Here is a 27,264-nt window from a genome sequence, read left to right on the forward strand (position 1 = left end):
TCACATCATTCATTTCCTCACCAGGATCACCTGGGTGCTGTGATTTCCAAGGAGGATCAGCTCCTCTGCTTGATATTCCCAGCCAGAGAGTGGGAAGCTTGTCCAATAAACATATTTATTTGCATAAATTTACATGTGGGAATAGGGACACGCCATGGCTGGTAGGTGAAACCACCTCTCTTGAATTCCTGGGTATCCTGCAGGAGAAATGCCTGATTTCCATGGAAAACACTCTCATTCCCAATGAGGAAGATCTTGTCTCTTCCTCTCTGCCAGAGAAAAAGTGGGAAAAGCTTTGGGGCTCCCTTCTGGTGTGAGACCCAGCCCAGGGGACACCCCTGACCTGGGAAATTATTATTTTGCTGTGTCCTCCATGGATACCAAACTCCAAATGTTTTCTCTCCATGCCAAAATATTTTGCTGTGGCTTTAGGGTGAGACTCCAGGCAGGCCTAAGGGTACACACTAGAGCAGGTTGAAATGTAAATAATTTTCCTCTATTTCACAGATGTGCAGGAAATAATGCACCTGAAGGTACAGACTTGATGCAAAAAAAGCTGCATTTTCCTGAAGCCAAAAAATCAGAGAGTGAGGGCTCAAGGGAGAGAAATGCTCAGTTTCTACTGAAATAAAAAAGATTTTGGGAATTTGATTCTATAGGAAATGTCTCTGGTCATAGTGACCTAGAACTGGGTGAAAGCTTGAAAGAGAATCCTTCTTGGTGTCCCTTTTCTGAGTTTTACTTGGAGTCATCCGTGGTCCAGCCTTGGCTTTGGTTTCCAGAAGGTTTTCCTTGGTTAAAAAGATATTTTTCAGGAAAAAACACTGGCAGGTCCTTCCTCACTGCCCTACCTTCCACATCCTCTCCCAACGGGCTGAACTATTGATGAGTTCTTGGGGAAATCTATGTGAAATGCAATATATTTGTTCAACAGATCTCTGTCTTCTTTGCAAGCAAAAATTAACATCATTATCCCTACGTTAACTGGGAAGCTGCAACACAAAAAGGCAAAAGAATCCAACAGAAACAGAGCACAGAATATCCCCAGGTCCCTGTGTCCAGCACAGGTCACCCAGCTGGAGGTTATCCCAGTGGCTCACAAACATCCCTCTTCCAAAAAATCCTGACCTTCCATCTCAGGCTGGATTAGGAAAACAAAGCAGAACTATCAAAGGCCAAATTCCAGCCTCATACAAACCCCTACTCAAAAACTTTTTGCAGCAAAATTTAACACTTGCAGGGATTTTTAGGGGCAGTATTTTTTTTTTTCCCCCTTTGGGATTTGTGGGTACAAAGGCACAACTTCTCAGCCCGTTTCAATAATTGTTTTATATTTAACAGCACCAAATAAAAACACAGCTCTTGGATCAATATTATCCTCATACTTTATTCCATAAATAAACTCCATCGCTTTGTGAGCTGCTTGTTTTTACTTCCAACATGTACAAATAAAGATTTAAATATTTTTTTGGAGGAAACATGACAGCTGGTTTGAGTTCTGCAAGTTTTGATGCAAACATCCTTCTTGGCACCACTCCTTCATCTGCCATTTCTAGAAATACTTTGTGCTCACACAAGTGGAGTAGAACTCATGTTACAATGAAAAACGTGAAAAAAAATTGTTATAAACAAATACTTAAATATTGTTTTTTTAATGGGAGAGCTTGCTAGGTATTTTCACTCTATGAACAGGAATGGAGTTCTTCAGAAAGCTGAAACATTGGTCCCTTTTGGAATGTTAAGCATTAATGTGAAACTGCTGTTGCTCTGATGATGTGGTAATGCTATTTCAACTGGTTCCTAAACATAACAAATAACAATTTTCTTCAAGGATTTAACTCACAGGAAATCAATTAATAAAATACTTCAGAGAAATAAGTTTCCCACATCTTATAAACACTGGGCTATTGCTAGAGAGAAGTGTGCTTTAAAAAAAAAAAAAAAAAAAAAAAGATTAAGATAAATAATACCCCTGTAATTCAGTATTTGCATTAAAAATTCTTAAAATTATTTCCTCTGGGTAAAATGACCAAAAGGTGATGCTCTGGAACAGCTGTGCTCCCTTTTAGGCTGTTTTTGATTACTTGAAAGTTGCCTTAAAATTTCGATTGAAACATAAATGATCTTTCTTTATACAAAGAGCCAAAGATAAGAAAAATACCTCCAGGTAATTGAGATAAGAGTTAATTTTATGGCTTATCTAGCAGTCAAAGGCATTCAAGATCCAATTAGGATGATGGGCAAGAGGCTCCTTTGTCACTCCGTGTTTCTGTGAAGGAGCTGGTCCAGTAATTGCTAGGAAAAAAAAAAAAAATGTACAAGTGCTTTAAAATACTGCTAAAATCCATGAGGTGACAGAAATCTTTAGAGATAACAGGAGGTGAGGTGGAGTTGGCATCCCAGACTTCAAATTTACTGCCTCCATTTGCTGCAGAAATAAGAGGAAATCCTCACCTTTTTAAACATCTCCACACGCAGCCTGTTACTCTGCAGGATAATTCGCTTCTGTTTCTCTTCTTGTTTCTTTTTCACCTCAGGTAAATTGTCATAAATCCTGCCAGGAATTCACAAAGTGATCTTCATGTCATCCCTGGGGCTCACAAATAATTATCTTTTCTTCTAGGGAATGTTTGTAATGGGCATCTCTAAGTACTTGAATTTGATTTATGGCACAGGAATGATAAATTACTAACAGTCGTGGTTTGATACAAGATCTGCCTGGTTTCAAATCTTGTTGAAAATTCTGATTTTGGAATAAAAAATTAAAGAAGGAGATGGGATCAGGTGATTTCAATGCAGTAGCTTCTAACGAGCTCAGTGAAGTTGGTTTCAATTTCCAGCAACAAAATTCAAACTAGAATCTGGGCTGTACACTTTTTTTTTTTTTTTTTTATGCCACACAATTAACATCAAGCAATTATTTTCAAGTAGTTTTCTAAAATATAAGAAAACCATCATTATAAGTCTGCAAACCGTTTACATTTTTTCATTCTCGTTAGGAACACTTTTAACCAAGGACAACACAATCTTTCCATTCTAATAACAACAGGAATTGCCATTAAAAAGGTGATTTCTGATCTTTTCCCATTAAAATCCGTGATAAAATTCCCAGGATTTGGAAGAGAAAGTCCAAGTCCTGTTTTTTCATGAGCACAAAGCCTGTTTACTTCTGGGTTTTCCTCGTGATATTTTGCAATTCCAGGCTCTTGAAGCAGCCTGTTTTGGCTGGGGATTGTATTTTGGAGAAGAGGAATGGGACACATCTGAAAACAGGGATGAATTCCTCATGGAATTTTGCAGCTTCCCTTGCATGAAGTGCAAAGTTAAAGATCAGACACCAAAATCCTCAGAATTTGCTGTCATTCCCACCCTCTGTGCCATGATCAGGAGGGAAAAAATCCAAAGTGACCTCACTGCTTTCATTTTTGGGTGTTGAACATGAGGGACCTGCTGAGGATTTATTTGGTTTTCATGCCACGGGTGCCCCATGTTGTCTGAACCTGATGGAAAAGGAGGGTTCAAAGGGCAGGGCTGCCCAAATCTAAGCTGACACAGCAGAAAAAAAAAAAATCCATGGACAAAGTCTAAACCAGTGGAATTTGTACCTTTTAGATCTCATGTGCATCTCCTTCTCGGGAATGACTCTTTCCTTTGGTTTGAAGAGGTTATCTGGCAGAGAGAAAATAAAGTTAGTGCTGGAGGGATCTGTTTTTACTGAAATCTCACATGCCATATTCCACGGAGCCACAATTTGCCATTTCTGGTTAAAGTTTTGAAAGTTTAAAACCAGATCCAAATCCCCAAATCTCTCCAAACTTTCCTCACAGGTTCCTGTAGGCAGTTGCACCCTGGCTGCCTCCTCGGTGTGTCTGCCCTGGTACAGTCATTTCTGATTCAATTTGCACTTCTTTTGCAGGGCTGGGGATAATTATGTGAGCTTTAGAAGGAGGAAAATCATATTGCTCCTTCCTGATCAAGTATGAAGAGATCTGTGATAATTCCAATCAGCATTTCCCTGGATGTAGGAAAGTAATTTCTGATCTGAGCAGTTAGTGGTTCTCAGGAATAGGTGATTTTAACACCTTCCTTGCAAAAATGGTCCTGAATGGGAAGGGAGGATATTTGTACAAGGTGGGAAGTCAGGACATAAATGAGATTACTGTTGTATCTCTGTGTAAAATCCATGGAATCACAGAATGGTTTGGGTTGGAAGGGACCACAAAGCTCATCCCATTCCTTCCTGGACCTCCCACTGTCCCAGGTGCTCCAACCCCAGTGTCCAGCCTGGCCTTGGGCACTGCCAGGGATCCAGGGGCAGCCACAGCAAATCTGGGAATTCCATCCCAGCCCATTCCCACCCTCCCAGAGAACAATTCCTGCCCAATATCCCATCCATCCCTGCCCTCTGGCAGTGGGAGCCATTCCCTGTGTCCTGTCCCTCCATGCCTTGTCCCCAGTCCCTCTCCAGCTCTCCTGGAGCCCCTTTAGGCTCTGCCAGGGGCTCTGAGCTCTCTCTGGATCCTTTTCCAGGCTGAACAATCCCAGCTCTCTCAGCCATTCCTCATTGCACAGATGTTCCACCCTTCCCATCAAAACTCAGGGGCAGCTCTGCAGCAGTTCCAGTTCTGACCTGGTGCAGTTTCCAAAGCTCAGACTGGGAAAGGAGAGAGGCTCTGAAGCCTCCTCTGCCTCAGGAGTGACTTTCCCCCACCTCAGCAGTTGTCTACACTTAATCATCCTTGTTAAATCTTCAGTACACACAAGCCCCATGCTCGATTTGCTAGGAAAACATCATTTGTCTTTTATTTATTAGCGTTCTCACGCTCGTTTGCATGTTGATTCACTTAAAAGGAATAAACACTTGGATGCTACTGCTGCCCAAATACCTCTGAAAGTGCAGGGAGCAGATTGTCTGTGACCCAGGGACACCTTCCACTATCCCAGGTTGCTCCAAGCCCTGTCCAACCTGGCTTTGAACTCCTCCAGGGATGGGGCATGATGACACAATAACAATCCAGACCTTTGTGTGTCAGTCACCAGAACAGGAAAAACCCATCCAGGGATTTCCAGACTCGCTTCTAATTCCCTGTACAGCAAGATAAACTCATCTGTAATTTTCCTACCAGTCCCTAGGACAGGGTGGCCTCTGTTTTCAATTTCTGGGAAGCACCACAGAGGCTGGGATCTGTTCCTCCAGAAGGATCCTCTCCTGCTGGCATCACACCCATCACTGCTCTGGAAAGGGATGGATTCAAAAGAGACCCTGGGGAAAAATCCTCCAAGAAAATAATAAATCCAGCTCGATTATAAAAATGCCCTTTGTGAAGCAGCGTGGAGCCACCAGGTTAATTCTCATGGCCAAATATTCCTGCAGCATCTCCCAGCTTGCTATTTACAAGGGGGGGAAAAAAAAATCACATGTAAACATCAAGGCTAATCCTTGATGGATTGTAGGATTAGGATTCAAAAGTTAAGCGAGAAATAAATTTAAAAATTGGTAGAAATGAGAAAATAAAAGTGGTGTGTGCATTTAAATGGTTGTTAATCCTCGACACTGAGAAGAAAGTGGATTTCAAAGGGGAAGAGCAGCTGAAATAACCGGCCCAGCTCATCTGGAGACCTGAATTAAAGCTCCTTCTTATCAAGCAAGGATCACATGGGCCATGAGGTAAACAATTCTCCAAGCTGAGAGACTTCTAAATTGTGTTTTATCACAATTATCACAACTTTAAAAAATTATCACCATTTTTATCACTGTTCCTTATCAAAACTCCTTATCAGATTCCATAGCCTTGGATGATTTTTGGAGACAAATGTGAATGAGGGAAAAGAAAGGATTTCAGAGCAGACCTTCAGCATCACCAGGGATGCACCATTTCAGTTAAATAAAGCTTTAGACAGAGAGGACTGAATCACCTCGTTGGTGTTTTATTCACACCTTGTGAAACTCCCGAGTTCCTGGCATTTACAAGTGGTCTCACATCTCCACTAAAACAAGCTGTAAATGAATGTAAATGGGTCGTCCTTGTAATATATTTTAATTAATGCTAAACTGCACCTCCAAGAGGATGAGTAACTCTCCTGCTTGGGAAGTCAGTAAATATTTAGACAGAGAACAGATAAAATGATTGTGTTGGAACCAGCCCCTGACTTCCTATTTAGCACTAAATCACTGGAGCACTTAAAAGAGAAAAACAGTGGCAAAATGTATCAAAATATACATAATATAGATAAATTTTCTTCTAACGCGAATGTGAATTCTTGAAATTTGGTAGGAGCTAAAATGTGCCTTTGGGGATGTGTGAAAAGCAAAGCACTGCTGCTGGTGGATCTCTAATTTCACTGCTCTTTTACTGAACTGAAAAAATAATTCACCAAAAACCCATCTGCCCAGAGACAGCCCAGGATACAGAACACTTTTGCAAACACTTGGATTTTTAAAATCAACAATCCCCTAAAAAAATAAATGAAATAAATAAAAATAAAAGCCTTGAATCTAAAATAGATGTGGAGGTGATGTTCAGGTCTCTGCTACTACTGCTGAGACTTCTGACCCTCCTCAATATTTCACTCTTTATGGAAAACATTTCTAATATCTCTAAAAAGCTCTAAAATTGAGAGGTTCATGAAAACGTTTTCATATTAGAATAATTTTGGGGATGTTGCTGGAGATTTCAGTCCTCTCTATCCAAATGATGCTTAAATATTCACGGATTTTATCCAGAAAACAAAAAAAATAGCATCTTGCCTAGCCTTCCTAATATCATTAGAGCATATAATCCTAAAAAGCATTTCCCCCCAAAAAGTACCAGCTTTTGAAGAAGGTGTGGCAGAGTTAATATCAATTTAATAATATCTTCCAAACAGGTCATTCCTCTTTCTGATTCCATTACCTGACTGCAGCTTCAACTTGATTCAGAGCTGCCAGCCAAAAAAGAATGGGTGGCACTATTAAAAGTTTTAATGGGGAAAAAGGAGCTGGGAAATGCCCCAAATGACCACAAGAATACACCCGAGTGGCTGCAGGATTATTGCCAATTCTCTGATTGCCACCTTCTCCTTCCTCAGTCCAAATAAAAAACTTTATTGGAATTTATTAAAAAGCCCAACAGGGCTGCTGGAGAAAGCTACCCCTGGAAAACCCAAATAAACTGCAATCCTCACCCCCCGGGTCCTGCAGCTGCAAAGAAATTTTAGGGAAAGTTTAGGAGCCTGAGTGAGGGGATATAAATTATTTCCAAGATATTACAAAAAATTGAGGGTTTGGATGGAAATCCAGAGGAACTCAGCAGGCTCCACTGTGGAGTTGATGAGTAACCTTCAACTTGTATGGCCAATTCCATAGAACAGCCACCCCCTGAAAGGACAGGAAAAGGGAAGGGAGAAAAAAACCCCAAACGTGCCTGAGAAATTGTGTTAAACCTCCCAAAGTGCCTGTGCACACCAAGATCACAGGGCTGTTCATTATGCAGATTTAAAGGCCCATAAACAGCTGGTAGTCCTGTCACTGCAGTAATTACATTACGGTTTTGGAGATTTAAATGCAGTTATTTGAACATTGTTTCTATTCAGCTCGTCACAGTGGGATCTCTAATTTGTTCGACACAGTCAACAGCAGAGTTGTCTATCTTGGACTAATTAGCACTCTCAAAATTTAGCAGTACCCATTTCCCAGCACAAAGGCTGCCTGAGAGTTGCAGGTTCTGTGCCTTCAAAGAGCTCTGGTGATGATAAAACCTCGTGCAGGATAAACATTTTCATTTTCCTGAGATTACTTTCAGCGTTTCGTAAAACCCCGCTCGTGAAGGACAATTAAAAAGTGGTAAACAACTCAAGGTTTTGAGGATGGGAAGGTAAATGGGAGCTGCACAGATGCTGGTATTTATATGGAAATGATGTTGAATGCCAATTATTTCTTTCTCTTACAAGAAATGAGAGTTGCAACAACACTGTCAAAACACGGGGAAACTCCACTAGTCAATGATTTCATGTTATCAATAAAGATGTTTTAGGCTGATAGAATAATCTCTCTGGGGGAGAGAAAAACCTCTGCAGGTCTTTGCTCTGGGTGTAAATTATTTTACTGGAATAAAAGTTGCAAGGCCAGAGAGAAGCACATGGACCAAACTTATTTCAGAGAGAGATAAGTGCAGCAAATTCCTCAAAACACCTTGGGCTGCCCCATTTCCACCTGGATCAAAGCAGGCACCCACCTGTCCCCATCCTGGGCCACCCTCCTGTGTGGGCACACGGGGAATTGGGCAGGGAATGTCCCCTTGAGGTGGAAAAGGAGTTGGATAATTGCTGTCACAGCCAGTGCCTGAGCTGAGTGTGCAGTGTGACCTGATCCTGCTGGGTTACAGTCCATCCTTGGGGTCACTCTGGCAGGGTCAGTGGAAATTAAACCCATCAGCCAGGCTGCCCTTGGGAAAAAGAGCTCTGGAAAACGTGTGAGGGTGTGCTGGCAATGAGCCCTGGGAACCTCGGAGCCAAAAAGATCTTCACCTCCACAAATTGTAAGACATCAGGAAAGAGAGAAAGGAAAAAAAAAGAAAGGAAGGAAATTATCAAGAAACAACCACAGGATCACAGCCTGGAGCCCAGAGGTGCCATCAATACAAGCCTGAGTGCTTAAGCACATTTCCAGGTCATCCTTTCACCCTCCAATTCCCAGTGTTTGTCCAGGGGGTGTTGCCTGATTCCCCAAACCAGGAAAGCTCTGGGAGGGAATCTCTGCATTTGGCAGAGATTTCTGAAGAGACCAGAGCAGCTGTGGCTGCCCCTGGATCCCTGGCAGTGCCCAAGGCCAGGTTGGACATTGGGGTTGGAGCACCTGGGACAGTGGGAGGTGTCCCTGCCCTTGGCAGGGGGTGCAATGAAATTATTTTTAAGGTCATTTCCCACCCAAACCATTCCATGAAGACTTTGCCTGGGCCAGAGCTTCCTGGGGGTGCAGGACTCTTTCTCCTCTTAGAGATTTGCTCTAAATGGATCCATCAGCAATGGATCTGGCATCAGCAGAGGCATCAGAAGCACAGGGACATCCATGAGCCCTTCTAGGAAAAAGAATTTCCCCACTGTGGGTCTCACACCAATCCTGCTGCACAGCAGCACCCACCAAGACAAATCCCAAAATATTGATTGCCAGGACTCAGAGCAATGTAACAGAGCCCTCTGCACTGCAGGGCTGTGCTTTTCCAGGGATCTTGGATTTCCAGCATTGAACTCCAGCTCTGCTTCAATGACAGACATGTGACACTTCTGCCATTATAAAAATATTGAGATCTCACAAACAGAAAACCACACATGGCTACACAAAGGCAGATGAGTTACAGAAACCAAAGATTCTCTCTAGACAAATTTACCTTTAATGACCAACCACTAAAAAGATGGAAATAGTCATTAACTTCAATAATTAATGAGCATATTTCAATATTATGATTTTATTACTCATTAAACAAGCATAAAGATTAAAGTTTTATTATAATTTAAGGAGAAATAGGTTTAGCCTCTCATATTTTGTTTCATAAATTATTTGCAGAGTGGTTTGGGGGATTTTCAAAGATGATCAGACAGAAGTGGGAGATTTTTGTCACTTCCTCTAAGATAAATGACAAACTCCTTGCCTGCTGCTGGCAGAGCTTGGAGTCCTCACACTGCACAGCCCTGAGAGATCTGATTCCAGGTAAATTAACTTGGATAATGGAAATGGTGAATTAATTCTATCGAGTCTTTAAGACAGAATTAATGCTTTGTGCTCTGTTTCCTTATGTTTATTTAGCTCTCACTATAAAATCCCAGTAGGTCTCTGATGTAGGACAGACCACTGGAAGCTGAAATTCTCCAGGAATCTCCAAGAGCCCTGAAATGGAGCTGCACCCACCTCTCCTGCACCCACCCTCATTCCCCAGGGAGACAAAAACCTGTTTGTGTTTCCCAGGGTTGAGGACATCAAATATTCCCTTTCCTGCATCCTCCAGGTATCTTTGTTAGTTTGTTTAATCTTTTCAATTAATTTACTCTTCAGTAGAATCATGTATCTTCAAGCAGCCACAGATTTAAAACCAAGATGTAAAGAGGAACGCCAATCAATCAAATAAATCTTTGTTCTTTAGTCAACTGAATTAATTAACATCCAGATGGCAATTGAAAAAAAAAAAAAAGAAAAAAGTTAAAGAAAAGCAATTTGTTTAACATCTTGAGCTTAGATAACATTTACAGAGGTGCAGTACAGGCAGTGAGGGAGGGAAGGGTTTCCCTCACTGGAGTTTGAGGTTTTTTTTTTTTGTTTGCCACAACCTAACCAGCTTCAATCAGGAAATCACAGAGTCTGCATGCCTTGATTTAGCAGGGCTGGGCAGGGCAGAGCCCTTTCCCAGCTCTGGGATTTCTGACAAAAGTGGGGGCTCCTATCCCAAATCCTACCTGCCACCCCGCTGTCACCTGTGTCCCCAAACTGATCAATCTGTGAGCTGGGAGGAGATGAAATGTCATTTATTGCCATCACCCCCACAACCAGCAGCACAACTGCATGTGACAGTGACAAAACGTCCCCAAGGAGCTCTCTCGCAGCTGCACAGAGCACAGGAACTCCTCATCCCCACTAACCCATCCCCGAATCCTGGCAATTTCTGCCACGAGCACCTGCACAGATGCCGGAGAGCGAACCAGGAACAGCAGCTCTCATGTTTCTCCCCAAATTTCAGACGGAAACTGGGGTTTCAAAGGCTTGCTGCTGGTCACAACTCACCACTGAGAGGGTCAGGGATGGTGAATTGTTTCTTTCTGCCGGCGGTGGACGTGGAGAGCTTGCGGGGCAGCGCTCGGGGGGTGCCCGGAGGAGCCTCCCTGTGCTGAGCCCTCCTCAGCTGCACCATCAGCTCCAGCCTCCTCTGCCTCTTCTGGGAACGGCAGATGAACTGGGGGTTGTGCTTCTCCAGGGCTTCCTAAGGAAACACAGAGGCTGAATTCTCACAGAATTCAAAGGAAGGAACAAGGTGTGGGGCTGAATTCGGTAAGGGATTAATAAGGTGATGAAATAAGAGGTTATTAAAGTGATGGAAATCAGTTTGGGTTTGGGTTGGAAAGGGCTCTAAAGCTCATCCCATTCCACCCCTGCCATGGCAGGGACACCTCCCACTGTTCCAGGAGCTCCATCCCCAATGTCCAGCCTGGCCTTGGGCACTGCCAGGGATCCAGGGGCAGCCACAGCAAATCTGGGAATTCCATCCCAGACCCTCCCCACCCTCCCAGGGAGGAATTCCTTCCCAATATCCCATTTACCCTGCTCTCTGGCAATGGGAATCCATCCCCCTTTGTCCTGTCGAGCTTATACATGTCTATGTTTCCAATTACATATTTTTACATCCAAATTCGAGTTCTTGATGTTTTGCCTGTTTCCTTTTCTCACCCCATCACTGAAGCAACTCGTCACTGACAGTTCACAAGCTTTCCTGTTTATTTAGATTGTCAGATCTCTCCATGGCTGATCCAGAAAGAAAACACTTCCCAGTCAAAGGCTGCTTCAACATTTAGGAATGTCTTAGGACAGAGGAAAGGAGCAGAGATGGGTCTGCAACATGTGCTGGAGGAAAAAGCAGGAAAGTCCATCTGCTGCTGGAGCCTGGTACCAACCTGGGCTGTGTCCACACCTCCAGCTGGTGCTGGAAGTGCCAGGCACTTGGGAACTGGGGATTTGTAAATTCCCAAACTCTTAACAAGTTCCCCCACAGGAACAGCAGCTGAGGCTCAAAACGGAGAGCCTGGAGAACCAGACAACCAAGTGGATACAAACTGCCAAAACTTCACTGGAAAGGGAACAGTCAAGGAATGTGAACTTCTACCCTTAACAAGTTCCCAGGAAGCAAACACCATCCATGGGGGAGAAGAGGAGAAAAGGGGGGAAAAAAAAGAAAAATAAGCAAGGAAAAAAAAAAATGTTTTACCCGCAGTGTCCATGGGGCTGCTGGAGTTTTCCCCAGCTGGGAGCTGGACTGTGGCCAGGTGAGCAGGTTTTTCTCCCAGGTCACACCTGGAGAGCAGGCCCTGGGCAGTGACACCCTGGGCAGTGTCACCCTGGGCTGTGACACTCTGGACAGTGTCACCCTGGACAGTGTCACCCTCCTGCCTCGCTCCCTCTCGTCCTGTGCCTCCAGCTCCTTTGTTCTGTCCCTCGAACCAGGGAATTCACAATTGCCTTGGAGAGATTTAAAAGTTCATTAGGAGTGCATGGCTAATTTTTTATTGGGTTCTCCACCTCATTAGACAGGGAGAGGGCAGTTCCTGAAATAAGAAAGCCAGGCTGTTATTAATAGGGCTCATTAGGCAGGAGAGATCAGATCTGGTGGTGGCTGCTCCTCTGTGACACCCAGAGTGTCCCTCACATCACCCACACCTCACTGGAAGGAAATCTCAATTAAAACTCTCCCAACACTCAGATCTCTTTGCTGGTGCCTCCCAAAATTGGTGCCATGGAAAGCCAGGGGTATCTTGCTGTGACCTGGAGTTCATTCCAATTTATTGCAGAAAATACCAGATTGTTATGGGCTTTAACCACAAATCGTTTCCTTTTCACCACACTGAGTCTTTCATCAGCACCACTGTTGGTTTTTTTTTCCTTTGTTTTTAATGCAGTTTGCTTTCTGTCATTCCTACAGATCCATTAGCCAGTGGAAAGACTCCTTTAAAAAAATAATCAACAAAAGGTTATTGTGCATTATAGGGTGTTATGATGAAAATTACCAATTCACATTGAGAAAAAGAGATTATTTTCTACACTTCTAGTGAAGTTTTAATGCTCACTGACTGATACTCCTGCACAAATTAGGACCAAAAGAGGCTGTGTGCACAAAAATCAGATTCTCATTCAGAGGACAGAACAAATCCAAAATAACAAAGGAACTTCGGAAAGGCTCCATATGAACTATTTGAAAAGTCACACTGGAGTGCTCCTTCCTTGCCAAATAATTTGATTTCTAGAACTAAATATCTGGGAATAAAGCCCGTTACTGTTTTATTTCAATTTTTGGTTACAATAAACTTAAAATATTTTCCTCTTTATGACATATTGTACATATTATATTGTACTTAAAAAACATATTAAAAAGATCTGTGTTGGGTACATTTGCCTTATAAAAGCCTGAACTGTATTTCCTCCCTAACACTGTTCTCACCAACATTTTGGAATAAACCTTGAAACCTGTGAACATGAAATTAAATTCCTCCCTAAGCCAGGTTTACAGAGGTGTGGATTAAGTTGGGCTTTGCCAGATCTCAGTGGATGCTTCAACTTTTGTAAAACAAAGTCGCTTCCAGTTAGGGGAATGCCATGATTGAACTTCAGGCACTGAAAACAGCATTGAGGCTTCTAAATGTGTGACATTCAGGAGCTTTATGCTCAATGATGACAAATTTTGCCTACCTGCTTACAAAAAATTCTCTTCAGAAACAACAGCTGTAAGAAGAAAAAGTTCCATGACCATTACAACATTTTTAAGGAATGAGTTTCTCACAAACATATTGATACTAAACCCAAATTAATCTCAGTTGTCTTCTGCAAAAATACCTGGTGCAGGAATACAGCTGCTGGTGTCACCTGCATTTTAGCTGTGAGAGTAAATGCTGGAAGTAAGACATCCCAGACACTGCTGAACCCAAAGAAATCATGTTTTACCCACTGAAATCTTGTTAATAATCACGGTTCAGGTTGTTGTGTTAAAAAAAAAAAAGATTGAAGGAGTGAAAGAAAGGTATCAGAGCAAGGTTGTAAAAATAACCTCACTACTGGTATTATTTGGTTAGGCTGGGGCTGCTTGACTTTGCAATTTTAATGCTTTTTCAAGATTTTCCTGGGAATCTAAGCCTATCTTGGTCATTTTAATCTTATTTTCTATTAACCATAGCAATGTATACAGTCAGATCAGCTGATTGATCTCTCACCAGATGACTCACGCTCAGCACTTAAAGCTGGACAAAAATGGCCTGACTTTCCATTATTTCACTTTTTTTTTTTTTTTCTTTCTTTGAGACTGATCTCATCTTCTTATTGAAACCATATTCCTGACAACCACAGTAGGATTTGTACCTTACTTTTTAGGAGCTGCTCTTGCCCGTGAACATTTTCTTCCCGGAGGATTCTCGATGACGCCTTTATGTTGCACACACTGTTGGAGACAGACATTTTTGGTTTCAGGACAGCCTGTGCTTGGATCTCTTTGGATTTGGAGGTGTCTTTGGAGGGCTCTGCCCTGTTGGATGAGCCATCAGTAGCTGCAGCAATGGTTTCTCTGGAGGCTGAATCTGGAGGGGAGCCAGGGGCTGTTGTGCTGCTCCTCTTCCTGCTTCCCAACACCATTGGTGTTCCTGTGGAAAACAGAAAAACAATCCCAGATCCTATAACATGGGAATTTTTTTTTTCATCAGCCTTCTAATCCATTTAATTTTTATTGGTATGGCAGGATCCTGAAGTTGTAGGGGCTGAGCAATGCCCTTCTCATCACAAACTTGCATGGCAAAGTGGTGCACAAGTTTTGGGGGCTGGTTCCTGCTGTGACTGCACAGAGCCAGAAGGGGCACAGGAAAAGCTGGGGATGGGAGATGCTTCTGAGGCAACCACTCCACTGGAGAGGGGTTAAAACCCCGATCCCAAAACTTGGTTTTCATCACAGCCACCACTGAATCCATAACAATGATTCTGATGAGGTTTAAACAATTTGAAATCCTAGAATCCTGGAACACTTCCAATTGAAATGTATCTTAAAGATTATCCCTTCCCACCTCCTGTCAGGGGCAGGGACACCTCCCACTGTCCCAGGGGCTCCCAGCCCCAATGTCCAGCCTGGCCTTGGGCACTGCCAGGGATCCAGGGGCAGCCACAGCTGCTCTGGGCATCCTGTGCCAGCCCTGCCCACCCTCACAGGGAACAATTCCTGCCCAAAATCCCATCCAGCCCTGCTCTCTGGCACTGGGAAGCCATTCCCTGTGTCCTGCCACTCCAGGCCTTTGTAAAGATTCCTTCATCTTTCTTTCTAAAATCAGATTTAACACAATTCTTTCTCTGCTGACTCTTTCCCATGCCTTGGTTGAGGAAGATTAGAAGTGTTTTTCTCCTTCGAGCCAATTCCTGACAAAGGCTGAGATGGCACTGCAGGGATTTAAAGAATTTGTGCATGTGGCACCTGGGGACGTGGGTTAGTGATGGGCTTGGCAGTGCTGGGCTGATGGTTGGACTCAAAGATTGTGAAGGGTTTTTCCAACCTAAATGATCCTGTGTTTCTGTGCTTGACACTTCCTTACCTCAAAGTCACTCACTAAAATCAGATCCTGCCATGTGGGAAGTTTTCAGTTCACTTTTCCAATCCTTAATCTACTCATAGTAGATAAGAAATATTCTTTTCCACAAAATTATGATCTCCTATGCATTTTAGTGACCTGGCCAGCTCATGTCTCTTTTTGACCATCCAGTATTTCTGAGGAAATCCGAGGCATTAAGATACAACACTTACTGTTTTTCCCTTTCCCTGCAGATCAGAGCTTGGAGCACAGAATCACAGAATTGTTTAGGTTGGCAAAGCCCTGTGAGATCGTTGACTCCAACCAAAACATCTCGAGCTCCTTTCTGTAACTGCCCATACAGTGAGAAGGAGTCAGCTCCTCAGGGGATCCTCTCGTGAGGGATCCCTGAAGATCAGCACAAACAGAAAAAAAACAAACCTGGTTTTTAATTAAATTCGCTGAGATGAACCCCACCCAAAGCAGTTTCACAGCCTTACAGAAAATCTGGTCAAAGCAAGGAGGTGCACACAGAGCTCCCAAACTCTGGGGTAGCATTTAAGCCCTCCTGCTCTCTGACAGAACTTATTTTTCTCTGTGCTTTTCATACATTGCAAACATATCCCTTATCTTTTGTCACTACCGAGCTCTTTTCTCAGCTGGAAATAGTTTTGATGCAAATGCTCTCAAGAAACTGGACAGACTGAATTCTGTGTGTGCCCTCAGAGCTCATGCCTATCCAGGGACCTGTTCCTTCATTCCCTGGCCAATCCCATTCCTGAAGTCAGACAAAAATGTCTTATGGCACAGAGAGGGGGAGAAACACCAGGACAGATTAATGGGGTCATGGGCTCAAAGGGTGGCTGTGGGAGGAGGCAGGAACAAGCAGTGGGGTAGGAGAAGATGAAGAAAGCAGCAGGTAGCAGTGAGTAACTGCAGAGCAGCAGGGGAGGAAGTCCTTTCACTCAGGCAGCCAAGAAATCAAATGGATAGAAGGGGGGAAAAAAGGAGGGGAGCTAAACCACAGGAAGAACCTGAATGGAAAACAGATTATCTCATTAAATCACCTTTTAAATTAAAATAGTTTAGTGGCCAGCAGTAAACAGAGAAGAGAAGAAAGAGGAAAGGAGGAAAGAGTTTCTGCTCATCCATGGCAGCATCACAGTGGGAGATAATTTGCCTTCATATCAAGAAATGGTCTGTGCAGCAAATGTGTGTTGTGAAGCCAAACAGCTTCACTGTCAGACTCATTGGCTCAAGCCAATGCTGTGTCCCCAGGAGGGTCCATTTGCTGCTGCTGGGCTCCCCAAAATCAGCAGGAATCATCAGGGGGGTCAAATGGGCTGTAAGGGAGAAGAGTGAAACAGTGGAGACCAGAGTGAGGGGAGGAGAAGGCTCCAAGCCCCATCTCCAGCTCGGAATATTGATCTGAACACAAGACAGAGGAGCTGCCTGGAGTATTCACACTCCATTTACTCCTAACTACCAGACTAGCTCTCCATGGATGTTGGCTTCCAAGTGTAAGTACAGCAACCTTCAAGAATGGACAATTAAGCTCCAGGAAATTTCTTACACCTTGTGCAAATGGAGAAAAGCTTCCCTTCTCTCTGCACCCCCTCCCTGCTCAGGGAAATGCCACCTGTGGCATCCTCCCAGCAGGGCCTGGGGGATCCCCATGAAGATGTGGATTAGGAGAGAAGGAAAAGAAATGCATGACCAGAACTAAGAATGAGGCCTAAAATTAGAAAAAGGGGATGGATGCTTCTTAGGATTTTTATGATGAAAGAAATGCCTTGAGAAAGAATTAAAACCCCCCCCACGATTCCTGAGGAAATTCAGGAATAAAATCAACACGTCCTTCCTGGCATGAAAAGTGTCTTCCTTGTGGATCTGGTTCTAATATTCTAACTAAATTTTAATCCTTATTAGATTCACAGTATGGTGGGGATTTTTTTTTGGTGGTAGTTAATTAAGGCAATAAGAAAGGTGCATCTTGTTCTTGTCTAACACTGAAGGCAATCAGAATAATAACAGGGTCAATTTGCTAAATTCTTTCTTCCAGCTCCCTCTTGAATTAACCTTTCCCTTCCAAAGGTGCACCCAGGTGCAGCCAATCCCTGGGAAAACAGAGCAAAGCAAACCAGACAGGGGCTCCAAAAAATCAACTCCCTCATCCTCAAAGCAGCTCTGAGTTACTTTAACGAACACAGATGCAAATGATATTTAGGAATTTAAAAAAAAAAATAGAATAAGGCAAAGGTACTTAAAGGTAAGATCACAGCATTTCACTCTGTACACCCTGGACCCGTTTTTAATATTCTGTGTGGGGAATTAGGACTGTTACTCTCATTAAGACTATCTGGAATTGTATATCTAAATCCCTCCACCAACCCAACTTGAAATATATATGCCCCACTGAGAATAGCCAGAATTGCAACTGGATGACCAGAAATAGATGTTTTTTCTATTATCCCAGCTGAGGAAAGGCTTTAAAACTAATGAACAAAGACATGCAAGTGTAATGCTTTGGGAGATATGGGAGAGCAAAACTCAAAGAAACAGAAAGCAGAATGACTCCATTAATAAAATTCAGCCAGTATGGATTGTAGTTGTAAAAGTTCAGCTGCTCATAGAAGCAAATTTAAGGAACAAAGTCATAATTACACCTGGAGAAGAGTAATTTTTGCCCTGTGCTCGATTTTTAAATAATGACTTAGTGAAAACCATATGATATTGGAGGAGTTAAAAATATTCTGTAAAACCAAGGGTAGGTTTTCAAAAGCTTCTTCAAAAAAAAAAAAAAGAAGAAGAAGAAGAATCCTTGATCTTGGAGTAAAATAAGTATATTGTTTTACTGTAAAGTATCTTTTTACGTTTCCCCCTCTCTCCCTTCAGGGGGTTTTGCTAACGGGAAGTGACCCTGCATTACAGCAGGTTAAACTTGCCTTTCCTTGAGACACACACAATCCAGGCAAACATCCCCTGCTCCATTGTTACTGCTCTTTTTTTCCCCATTTCACTGTACTGCAGGATAATTCAGCTTTTCATCCTTGCATATAACACCCTTCCCGGTGTTCCAGTGCGGATTTTTGATGATTTGTGACAAAGTGCTTCTTTGAAAGTGGCCAAAGGTCACTTTAGCAGAGGCGGGGCTGCAAATCCTCCCTGGCCACCAAGTCAGAGAGGTGGCTGGGCAGGGGACACTCGGGGTCGATTCCCTGCGTGTCCCCAATGAGAGCAGACACCAGCTCTGGAGGGAGCTTTACATCACAGACCACCTGCTGGGGGCTTTGTTTTAATTTAATAAAAGCCCCCCATCCTGAGCTGCTGAGCTCTCCCAGACCTCCGTGCTGGGAGCTGATGCTGCCAATACCCCAAGCAGAGAGGAGCAGGAATTAACATTCCTTAAATACAAGAAACTTCTGCCTCCTTCAAGGTTTAGGCCCAGTTGTAGAGACCCACACGTGCCTCAAGCAGCCATCCATAATCCCGAGCAAAACTCCAGCCCCTGTGTGACAGAGACTGATGGCTCAGCCCTTATCCTGAATCAAGGGCTGGCACAGCTAAGCCACGTAATCTCAGATGTGAGCAAACAGAGCACATCATCTCAACAGCCTGGTAACCCAGAGAAATGGAAGCATTGAGAGCCATGACAGCGTTATTAGTTGTGCCAGGGTTTGTCAAGGGATGCAAGATAGGAGTGAGGATTTGTTTTTCAGATCGCTGCCGAGGAAAAGGCATCGCTTGTAATCAGTCAACGAGCTGCACTTGGCCAGGGGGGCCACAAAATTCACCTTTTGACTAAAATCCCTGCTGACCAGAAACAAGACTTTTGTCCCAAGCTGCCTTGTGATGCTTCTCAAACGATGCATTTGCAAGAGGCAGCATCAGCTGCTGCTCAGCAGTAACATCCATGGAAACTACCTGAGTTCCTGGTAATGCAGCTCTGCCCACGCTCCCTGTTCAAAATGTGATGTTTACCAAGGTCTTGATTCACCTTTCAATAAAAGCCTGGGGCTGGACCCTGTCCTCAGCTCCATTCCCAGAATTGCCAAGATCCAAAGTCAAGAGAACTTTGCTGGCTTGAAGAGAGAGGCTCAGCCAGCCCATTCCTCCCAGTGAATGTGTCATTGCACCTGTATTAATGCTTCTGCAAACAGCCCTGCCTGGTGGGGATAAAGCTTAATTATCTCAGCTATATCAGTAACACCTCAAGCTAAGAGTCTAGATTAAAAAATTATCTCTAACAAAAAAAAGCTTCTCTTTTTCCTAGCTACCTCTTTTGGCTTTGTTTTTCTTTTTTTTAAACCATGTTGACAGCTGTGGCCACATTTCTCAGAAGGAAGAGGCTTTCTTTTGGCAAAAGCTAATATTTGACTGTAGAAAGTTGTAATCATTTAAAACAGAAAGTGTACCTAAGAGCTGTTAGGCTTCAAACCTATAATCAGTTCTAAGTAGGAAAAGCTTCTTAATGTCAAGAAACAGCTTGTTTACTGAAGGCTTTGGGCAAAATTACTATAGTGGCTTTAGAGCAAACAATCCCAAACCCAGCTAATCACCAGCCCCTAACAATCAGCCTCTCTGTGCTGAAGGCCAATTTATTTTTCTCAAAGCACTCTGCAAATAGTTAATTGACCTTCTCCCTTGGTATTAAACAAGGGAACACCACTTATCCCAGGGGGAGAATGGGGACCAATGTGTGCTGCACCCATTCTGGCTGCCACGGAGAGTTTTGGTGGAAGAAGAGTTTGAAGTGGCTGCACCAGCAAAATCCTGCAATTTAACAGCCTCCAGTTACACCAGGGCAGGTTGAGGTTGGGTAGCAGGAAAAATGAATGACAAATTGCTGAGAGAGTGGTTAACCCCAGAAACAGGTTTCCCAGGTGGAGCCAGCATCCCTGCACCTGCTGAGGGGCTCCAAAAAATAAGAGATGTGGCACTTGGTGGTAGGGTTTAGTTGACTTGGTGGATTTTTTCCAACCTTATTGATCCTGTGATTCTGTGAGAAGGAAATGCTCTTGCAGGACATCACCTTACCCTCAGGGTGATGAGAGGGTATAGCTACAGCAGAATATTTTAGTGGGCAGCTGATACCCCACCCACAGGATTTGAGGTGACTGCTCACACCAATAAGCTCCCAGTATCCAGCTGCTCCACTACAGTGCTTGTCTATTTTACTGACATTTTTCCCTTTTCCCTCCTATGAGCTGGGAGAGGATGAAAGGAGAGAATATTTACTGCTGTATTTTCGAGACATTCCCTGTAACAACCACAGACCCCAAACCTCCGAGTTAGAAATCCATGTTTGCATTTCCAGGATGTCATGCTAGAAGCTATCAGACGCTATTGTAGTGACTCAAGGAGTAATCTGATGCAGTGTGACTTGAAAAAAAAAAAAAAAAAAAAAGTTCAGGATGATTCAGAACATTTAAATGGTGATTTGCAGGGCAAGGAAGGTATGGACCACTTGGAATTCTCATCATGTCCGAGGCACCTAGTTCAGCTCTTTCTGACAATTTACCACAGCCTGGCTGAGCCAAGTTTTCATTTCACAGACTGCACAAGAGTTGTTCCTACTTTAAACCAAGTGTGAATTAGGGGAAAATGAGGCCCTTTACTCCACTGGCATAATGCAGTCACTGAATCCACAGAGCCCATCTCTTTTAATCATTATTTTAATGATTCTGGTGCTCCGGCCCTGCTGCTTGCCCAGGGTGCTAACGAGTGACTCCAGCCTTTCACTTCAAATTGTGTCACATTCTTACCAGCTCTGGCAGCTCAAGATAGAAATGTCACAGAATCACAGAATCCTAGTTGGAAAAGACCTTTAAATCATAGAATCCAAAATGGAAAAGAGTGGAGGAATCAAACCCTCAGTTTTCATATGCTGAACTTTAACTTGGATCTTCAGACAACACGAACATCTTTGGGAAAATCTAATTTATAAGTTTCACTCATAAAAATGTGTTCTGTATCATCATTAACAGGGCAGACATCCTTCTGTCCCCCAGAGAAACAATGGCCTTTCTACCCAACACCTTCATTGCTATGTCCCATAACAGAAAATTGAGCCTCTAATCCTCAAAAGGCATTTCCTGAAGGAAACTTCAGCTCCAGTCAAATTATTTTATGATCGTGCCCTTAAACACACAAAACCAAACAAAAACATGCACAAGAAAACCCCAAAGAAACAAACAAAGCCCGAGAAAACCCAGCCATCTCTGTCTGCTCGTTACCTTAAACCACAGAGAAACTGATAAAGAGCAATTGGTTCCACAGGAAAATGATCTCAGCCAGGTCACTGTGACATCCCAGCATTGTCACTGAGAGCCAGCCCTGAGCATCATCACCCTTCTCCCTTGCTCACATCACTGCCCACAATCTCCAGGGGCAGCCTTGCCTCCACATGGCAGGACACAAGGTCACCACATCTTCTGATGTAATAAATAAATGGTTTAAAGGAGTGGAATATCAAAGAATAGCCCTCCTGCTGATCCCTTCCTTCTCCTCCACCCCCTGTCCCACCACATGAAGGGGAGGGAAGCAGGCCTTTGAGACACAAAGCAAAGCTGGAGAGCTGGTACTCCAAAAAATGCAAGAGGAGGCATCCCCTTCCTTCTGCAAATGAATTTAAAAGCTCCAAGATAAAGAGAGGCAACTGCTCTGGCCCATCACAGAGGTTGGGGTCTGCCTCAAAGGCTGGCAGCATCTTCCAGAGACACCTGGAACAGCATTGCCAGCTCCTCACTTGAGTTTTCAGCACCTGAAATGATTGAATCCTCATTTTCTGGGGATGCAGCACATGAAGGTCACACCTCAGAGTAACAGTGACACAGAATGTCTAGACTAAGGAAAATTGACAGCCTCCTCCATTTTAAATTTATCCCAGATGAAGTGAAACATCAAAGGAGCTCCTTTTAATGGGCTTTTTGGCATGTGGTCCTTTGTTCTTAACAAGTCAGCACCAGCTGCTGTGTCCATAATGCCAAGTCAGTAATGTCCCCAGCCAGATTCCTGGCTGGTGTAAATCAGTGTCACTCCTCTGCAGGCACAGATTGCAGTTGGTTGACATCAGCTGAAGATTTGGCTCCTTGTGCTTAGCAGGTGCAAGCTAAAGTCAAATCTCCTGTGCCATATTTCATCTTTGTCCTGTCTTCACCACCACTTCTGCTGCACACATTTGCAGGGTGGGGAGTTAATTAGCATCAGCTGGAGCTGCTCAAGTTTCTATACAATAAATTCCATATTGTCAGGAACTGCTTTCCTCTAATTATATCTTGTTCATGTAGATATATATATATATATATTTATATTTACACACATACAAATCTTGTCCTCTGGCTTATTGCATTATTATGGTGGCTTTCCCATAAAAAGATGAGGTGAGAACACCAGATAGGCCACATTCCTTCATTATAGCATTTCAAATACTATTTAATTAATGAAAGTAAATTGTACTTATAGCCTTCAGATTTCCTAATTAGCTCATTCTGATTACCAGGCAGATATATTAGTTTATAGGTGACACACAAGATTTTCTTGATACATAAATGTCTCTAATACCTAGAGCTCTTCAACATGTATTTGAAACAAAAATATATTTTTGCTTTTCAGGTTATTTTTGCTTATCAAATTCCCACAGCACTAGGTGTTCTGATTTTACTCTAGTATGAGTAGGAACATACATACATGCATCAAAAAATTAAAATAGATCTTGAAACAAATTAAATTCTAGTTATTTATCCCTTAAAAACACACTGCTGACTTCAGCACTTGTTAAAAAATAAGTTCAAGAAGCAAACAGAAGTCTGTAATCATCTGGGGCCATTCAACACACCCAAAGCCCAGATCCCATCTCAGTTTTCCCCACGTGCTGCCTTGGGTTGTTTTAATTAAGCAAATTACGTTTTCAAGTCACCTGCCACACCCTTTGGGAACGGGAATCAGCAGGTACACCCCGAGTCTCTGATGTGACCTGTTCACTGCTGTGCCTGTGTCCTTCCCCTCCCAGGCATTTCCCCCCTGAATTCTGCAAAGGGAGTGTTGGGAGTGCTCCCCTGGGCACCCCTGGCCAGGACAGTGCCAGGGGCTCAGGCACTGCTGGGCACCTTCATCACAGCCACCCATTGTGTGTCATCCCCTCCTGCTGCCGGCTCCAGCACAATGGAACGTGGAATCCTTTGTGTTCCTTGGCTCCAGCCATTCCCCCAGCACTGCCAAGGCCACCACTGCCCCGTGTCCCCAAGTGTCACACACGTGGCTTTTGAATCCCCCCAGGGTTGGGGACTCCAGCACTGCCCTGGGCAGCCCTTTCCTATTGGGAATTTTCCCCAATAACCAACATAAACCTCCCCTGGCCCAGCCTGAGGCCATTCCCTCTCCTCCTGTCCCTGTTCCCTGGAGCAGAGCCTGGCCCCTCACAGAATTCACAGAATTTGGGGTTGGAAGAGACCTTCAAGACCATGGAGTCCAACCCAGCCCTAAGAGCTCAACTAAGCCATGGCACTGAGTGCCACATCCAGATTTTTATAAACACACCCAGGGATGGTGACTCCACCCTGGGCAGACAATTCCAGTACTTGGTCACTCTTTCCTGTAAAAAACTTATCCAATAACATCCAGCCTGTATTTCCCTTGGCACAGCTGGAGACTCTGTCCCCTCATTCTGTCAGGTGTTGTCCCCTCCTGTCAGGGAGTTGTGCAGAGCCACAAGGGCCCCCCTGAGCTTCCTTTTCTCCAGGCTGAGCCCCTTCCCAGCTCCCTCAGGAATTCTCCAGACCCTTCCCAGCTCCATTCCCTTCCCTGGACACCCTCCAGCCCCTCAATGTCCCTCTTGTCCAAGACTGACCCCATGATCTGAGGTCCCTGAGCATTTCCCAGCACAGGGATGGTCTCTGCCCTGGTCCTATGGCCACATTGCTGATGATCATCTTATAACCCTGATGTCCCTAATTTTGGGTGGCTTACATGGGAATGTAATTCATGATTTTCCCTTTTGTCATCTCCCCCCACCCTCCTCACACATCTGTCCCTCAGCTCAGGGCAGTGGGACCCAGCACAGCACCCACCACCCAGACTGGATTCACCCTCAGTTATTATCCCTTAATATCTCTGCACATCAGTTTTGGGTGTGACAACAAAACACAAACAGAAGTGTAGAGGTGAGCAGGAAATATTTTGGTTTAGAAAACAGCTGAGATGTGTGAAGGTGCTCAGGCGTGAAGAAGTTCTCTGTTATCTAAGCTCAAATGGATAAATTTAGATGTTGGCATTTATAATCTTCCCTAGAAAAGTGATGATATTGTTTAATCAAGAGGTCAAAAAGAACTTAAAATTGTCTCATTTTCTTCTTTTTCTCCTTTTTAATAATTCAGCCTAGAGCCCGGTAGGTAATAGATAGTGAAAGATGGATGAAGAACTAGATATTCATGGGGAATATATCCCTCATGAAAGGTAGGTGAGAAATGAATATTAAAAATGTTCCTGTCTTCAGCAGAAACAAGACTAATCTTTTCATTTCTAACTTACCTTGTATTTATGAGACATCAGCTGCAGACAGGAAAGGAAATTGCAGCATTGCCTGAAAAGCAGTGTTAGCAAGTTCTGACAGCTTGTTAAAAGCCATGACCAAAGGCAGGGTGATGCACATCCATCACCCCTGACAGGGACCTCGTGGAGCTTGCCCTGGGCTGGCCCTTGGCCACATCTCTGAGGTGGGTGGCTCATGTGGCCCTCAGTGGGACCCTTCACACGTTCCTGCAGCTGCCCAGGGGATGGAAATGTTGGCCACTCACTAAAAATAAACACAATTCTGTCCTACGGCTCTGTCCTCCCACGGCTCAAGTCTGACTTCATGCACAACATGGATTTTCCAGCACTTACAATCCCATTTCTTGCCAGATAAGGGAAGTAAAGGCCCAAAGCAGTGGAGCCAATAGAAGATGCAGTCCACAGTGGGGAAATATCATATTGCATCCTTGGGATGCTCTAGCATGAACCATGGCTTTGAACTCTGAGTCTCAGAGATTTGGATTTCCAAGTGTAATTCCCAGCCACGAGCAGAGCCCAAGATTTACATGTCATTAATAATCCTAAAGCATCCTTTTCATATGTGGCACATGGTGGAAATATATAACTCTGGAGATTACCTGGCCCAGCCTCCTGCTGAAAGAAGGGCCTTAGATGGAGTTATCCAGGTCCATGTAAAGCCAAGTCTTGAGCAGTTGGATTTGGACATGAAATAATGAGTAATACAGTAAGTGGAGTCATCATTGCTGCAGTGAAGTCACACAAAAGATTAGGAAAAAGACACTCCAAAGAGGCCATGACTCAACTGGGCCTATAGGAAACAGCAAACCCAGCCCCAGCATCTGTAAAGCAGAGAAGAATTTGGGTGCTCATTCCAACTCAGATCCTAATAAAGCAACCTATACATCCTGGAAACTGCATTTACAGATCTCATACAGAGAAGTGTAGCTTTGAAAGTAATTTTTCTTTTTTTTTTTTTTTTCAGCATAGTGATGTTATTACCACTTGTATTTCTGCTGGCAGGAAGCTCTTGCCTACAGCTGCAAACCAATATAAACTCCAACTTTCTGGGTCATCAGAAATGTAATGGACAAAGTGCTTTTCTGCAGTTACCTCATCTGTAAGATAACTGTGTTAAAGCACGAACACTGTGACAAAACTTGTTCACTGTCCCTTCTTTGCTGCTTCTCCCTTCTTTTTAAAACACTTCATTTCACAAACATTTCATTGCATAAACATGGAGCAGAGCAAAGCTCAACGGGAACGGGTTTGAATCAGTAAACAGCAGAGGAAAAGGTATCCAAAATAACTGGGAATCTAGAATGGGATGAAAGTTCTTCTCCAAAAGGGTTGTCCAATCCTAGAAAGATTTAAAAACCCTTTGGATGTGGCACTTGGGGACACGGGTCAGTGGTGGCCTTGGCAGTGCTGGGGGCTGGCTTGACTGGATGATCTTAAAGGTCTTTTCAAACATAAATAACTCATGATTGATAATCTCATACCAACACTTCTCCTCCTCTCTTCACCCATTCCAGAAGTAAAAAGGGCTCAGTTTTTCATTTTTCCCAGATTAAAAATCACACCATTCCCTCTCATTTGAAGGACCAGTGTGGATATCCCATGCATTTTACCAGGTTTCTCTTGATTTAATAGTTGATGGCTGCTCATTACTTGGACCCTGCTGACAAAGGCTGTTGTTTTGGAGCATTACTCTGGTTGTTTATACAAATTTCACACAGGAAAGTTGTAGTAAGCTGATAAACACCTCCTTACATATTACAAAGGGTCTCAGCAAGAGAAATGTGTATCTTTACATTCTACATTATGGCCCACACAAAAGGTGGAAGCAGTTAAAAAGGTAACACTTCCCATGTTTATTTACACCTATAGTCTTTTGTACACAAATGGTGGAAGTCCTTTATCACAAACCAGTATTTCTCAGCTCCTTACTTCACCAATTTCCTCCTTTCAGTAAAACTATGGAGCCATGAGCAACCTCCCAATTCACTTTCCAATTATTTCTAGTAAAAGTGGTTCTTCCATGCCACCATGGCGTCACTAAGCTCAGGGAAGGCTCGGTTTTAAGTCTGGTTTATCACGGAGAAACCTTAGATGGTGTTAAACAAAGCCTTGAATACATAACACTCCCCATGGAGTGACATTCCCTGATATTTAAAATTAGGATGGATGCAATGAAATGTTTCATTTGCTGGTGCCATCTCTATATATTTCTATCCCAAACCCCTTAGCACTGGTTGGCATCTTCCCTCTCCTGCTCCCCACTGTGCCTTCTCCCCTCCAACACCTCACAGCCTGGATTATGCTTAGGAAAAGAGAGGAATTTTATCTCAAAGGGAGAGCAGCAGAGCCTGCAGGGAGTTTGCACCTTGCCCAGCCCTCGAGGCAGTCTGAGCCTTCTCATCTTTCTGTTTCCTTCCACTTGCACCCTGGGAGGATGAAGGTACA

General features: G+C 43.6%; 1 protein-coding gene across 1 annotated transcript in view; it reads right to left on the minus strand.

The window, feature by feature from the left end:
• Positions 1–1,367: 1,367 nt before the first annotated feature.
• Positions 1,368–27,264, minus strand: part of C8H10orf90 (chromosome 8 C10orf90 homolog) — a 59,710-nt gene continuing 33,813 nt past the window's right edge. Inside the window, exons 4-9 of the mRNA XM_014879600.2 lie at positions 14,089–14,361; positions 11,946–12,196; positions 10,751–10,946; positions 3,606–3,669; positions 2,455–2,554; positions 1,368–2,295 (exon numbers count right to left, since the gene is read on the minus strand). Of these exons, the coding sequence (XP_014735086.2) occupies positions 2,257–2,295; positions 2,455–2,554; positions 3,606–3,669; positions 10,751–10,946; positions 11,946–12,196; positions 14,089–14,361 (923 nt within the window). The 3' untranslated portion in view covers positions 1,368–2,256. The remainder of the gene's footprint in view (positions 2,296–2,454; positions 2,555–3,605; positions 3,670–10,750; positions 10,947–11,945; positions 12,197–14,088; positions 14,362–27,264) is intronic.

This window comes from Sturnus vulgaris, chromosome 8 (assembly GCF_052056855.1).
Source record: "Sturnus vulgaris isolate bStuVul1 chromosome 8, bStuVul1.hap1, whole genome shotgun sequence".
Classification (NCBI taxonomy): Eukaryota; Metazoa; Chordata; class Aves; order Passeriformes; family Sturnidae; genus Sturnus; species Sturnus vulgaris.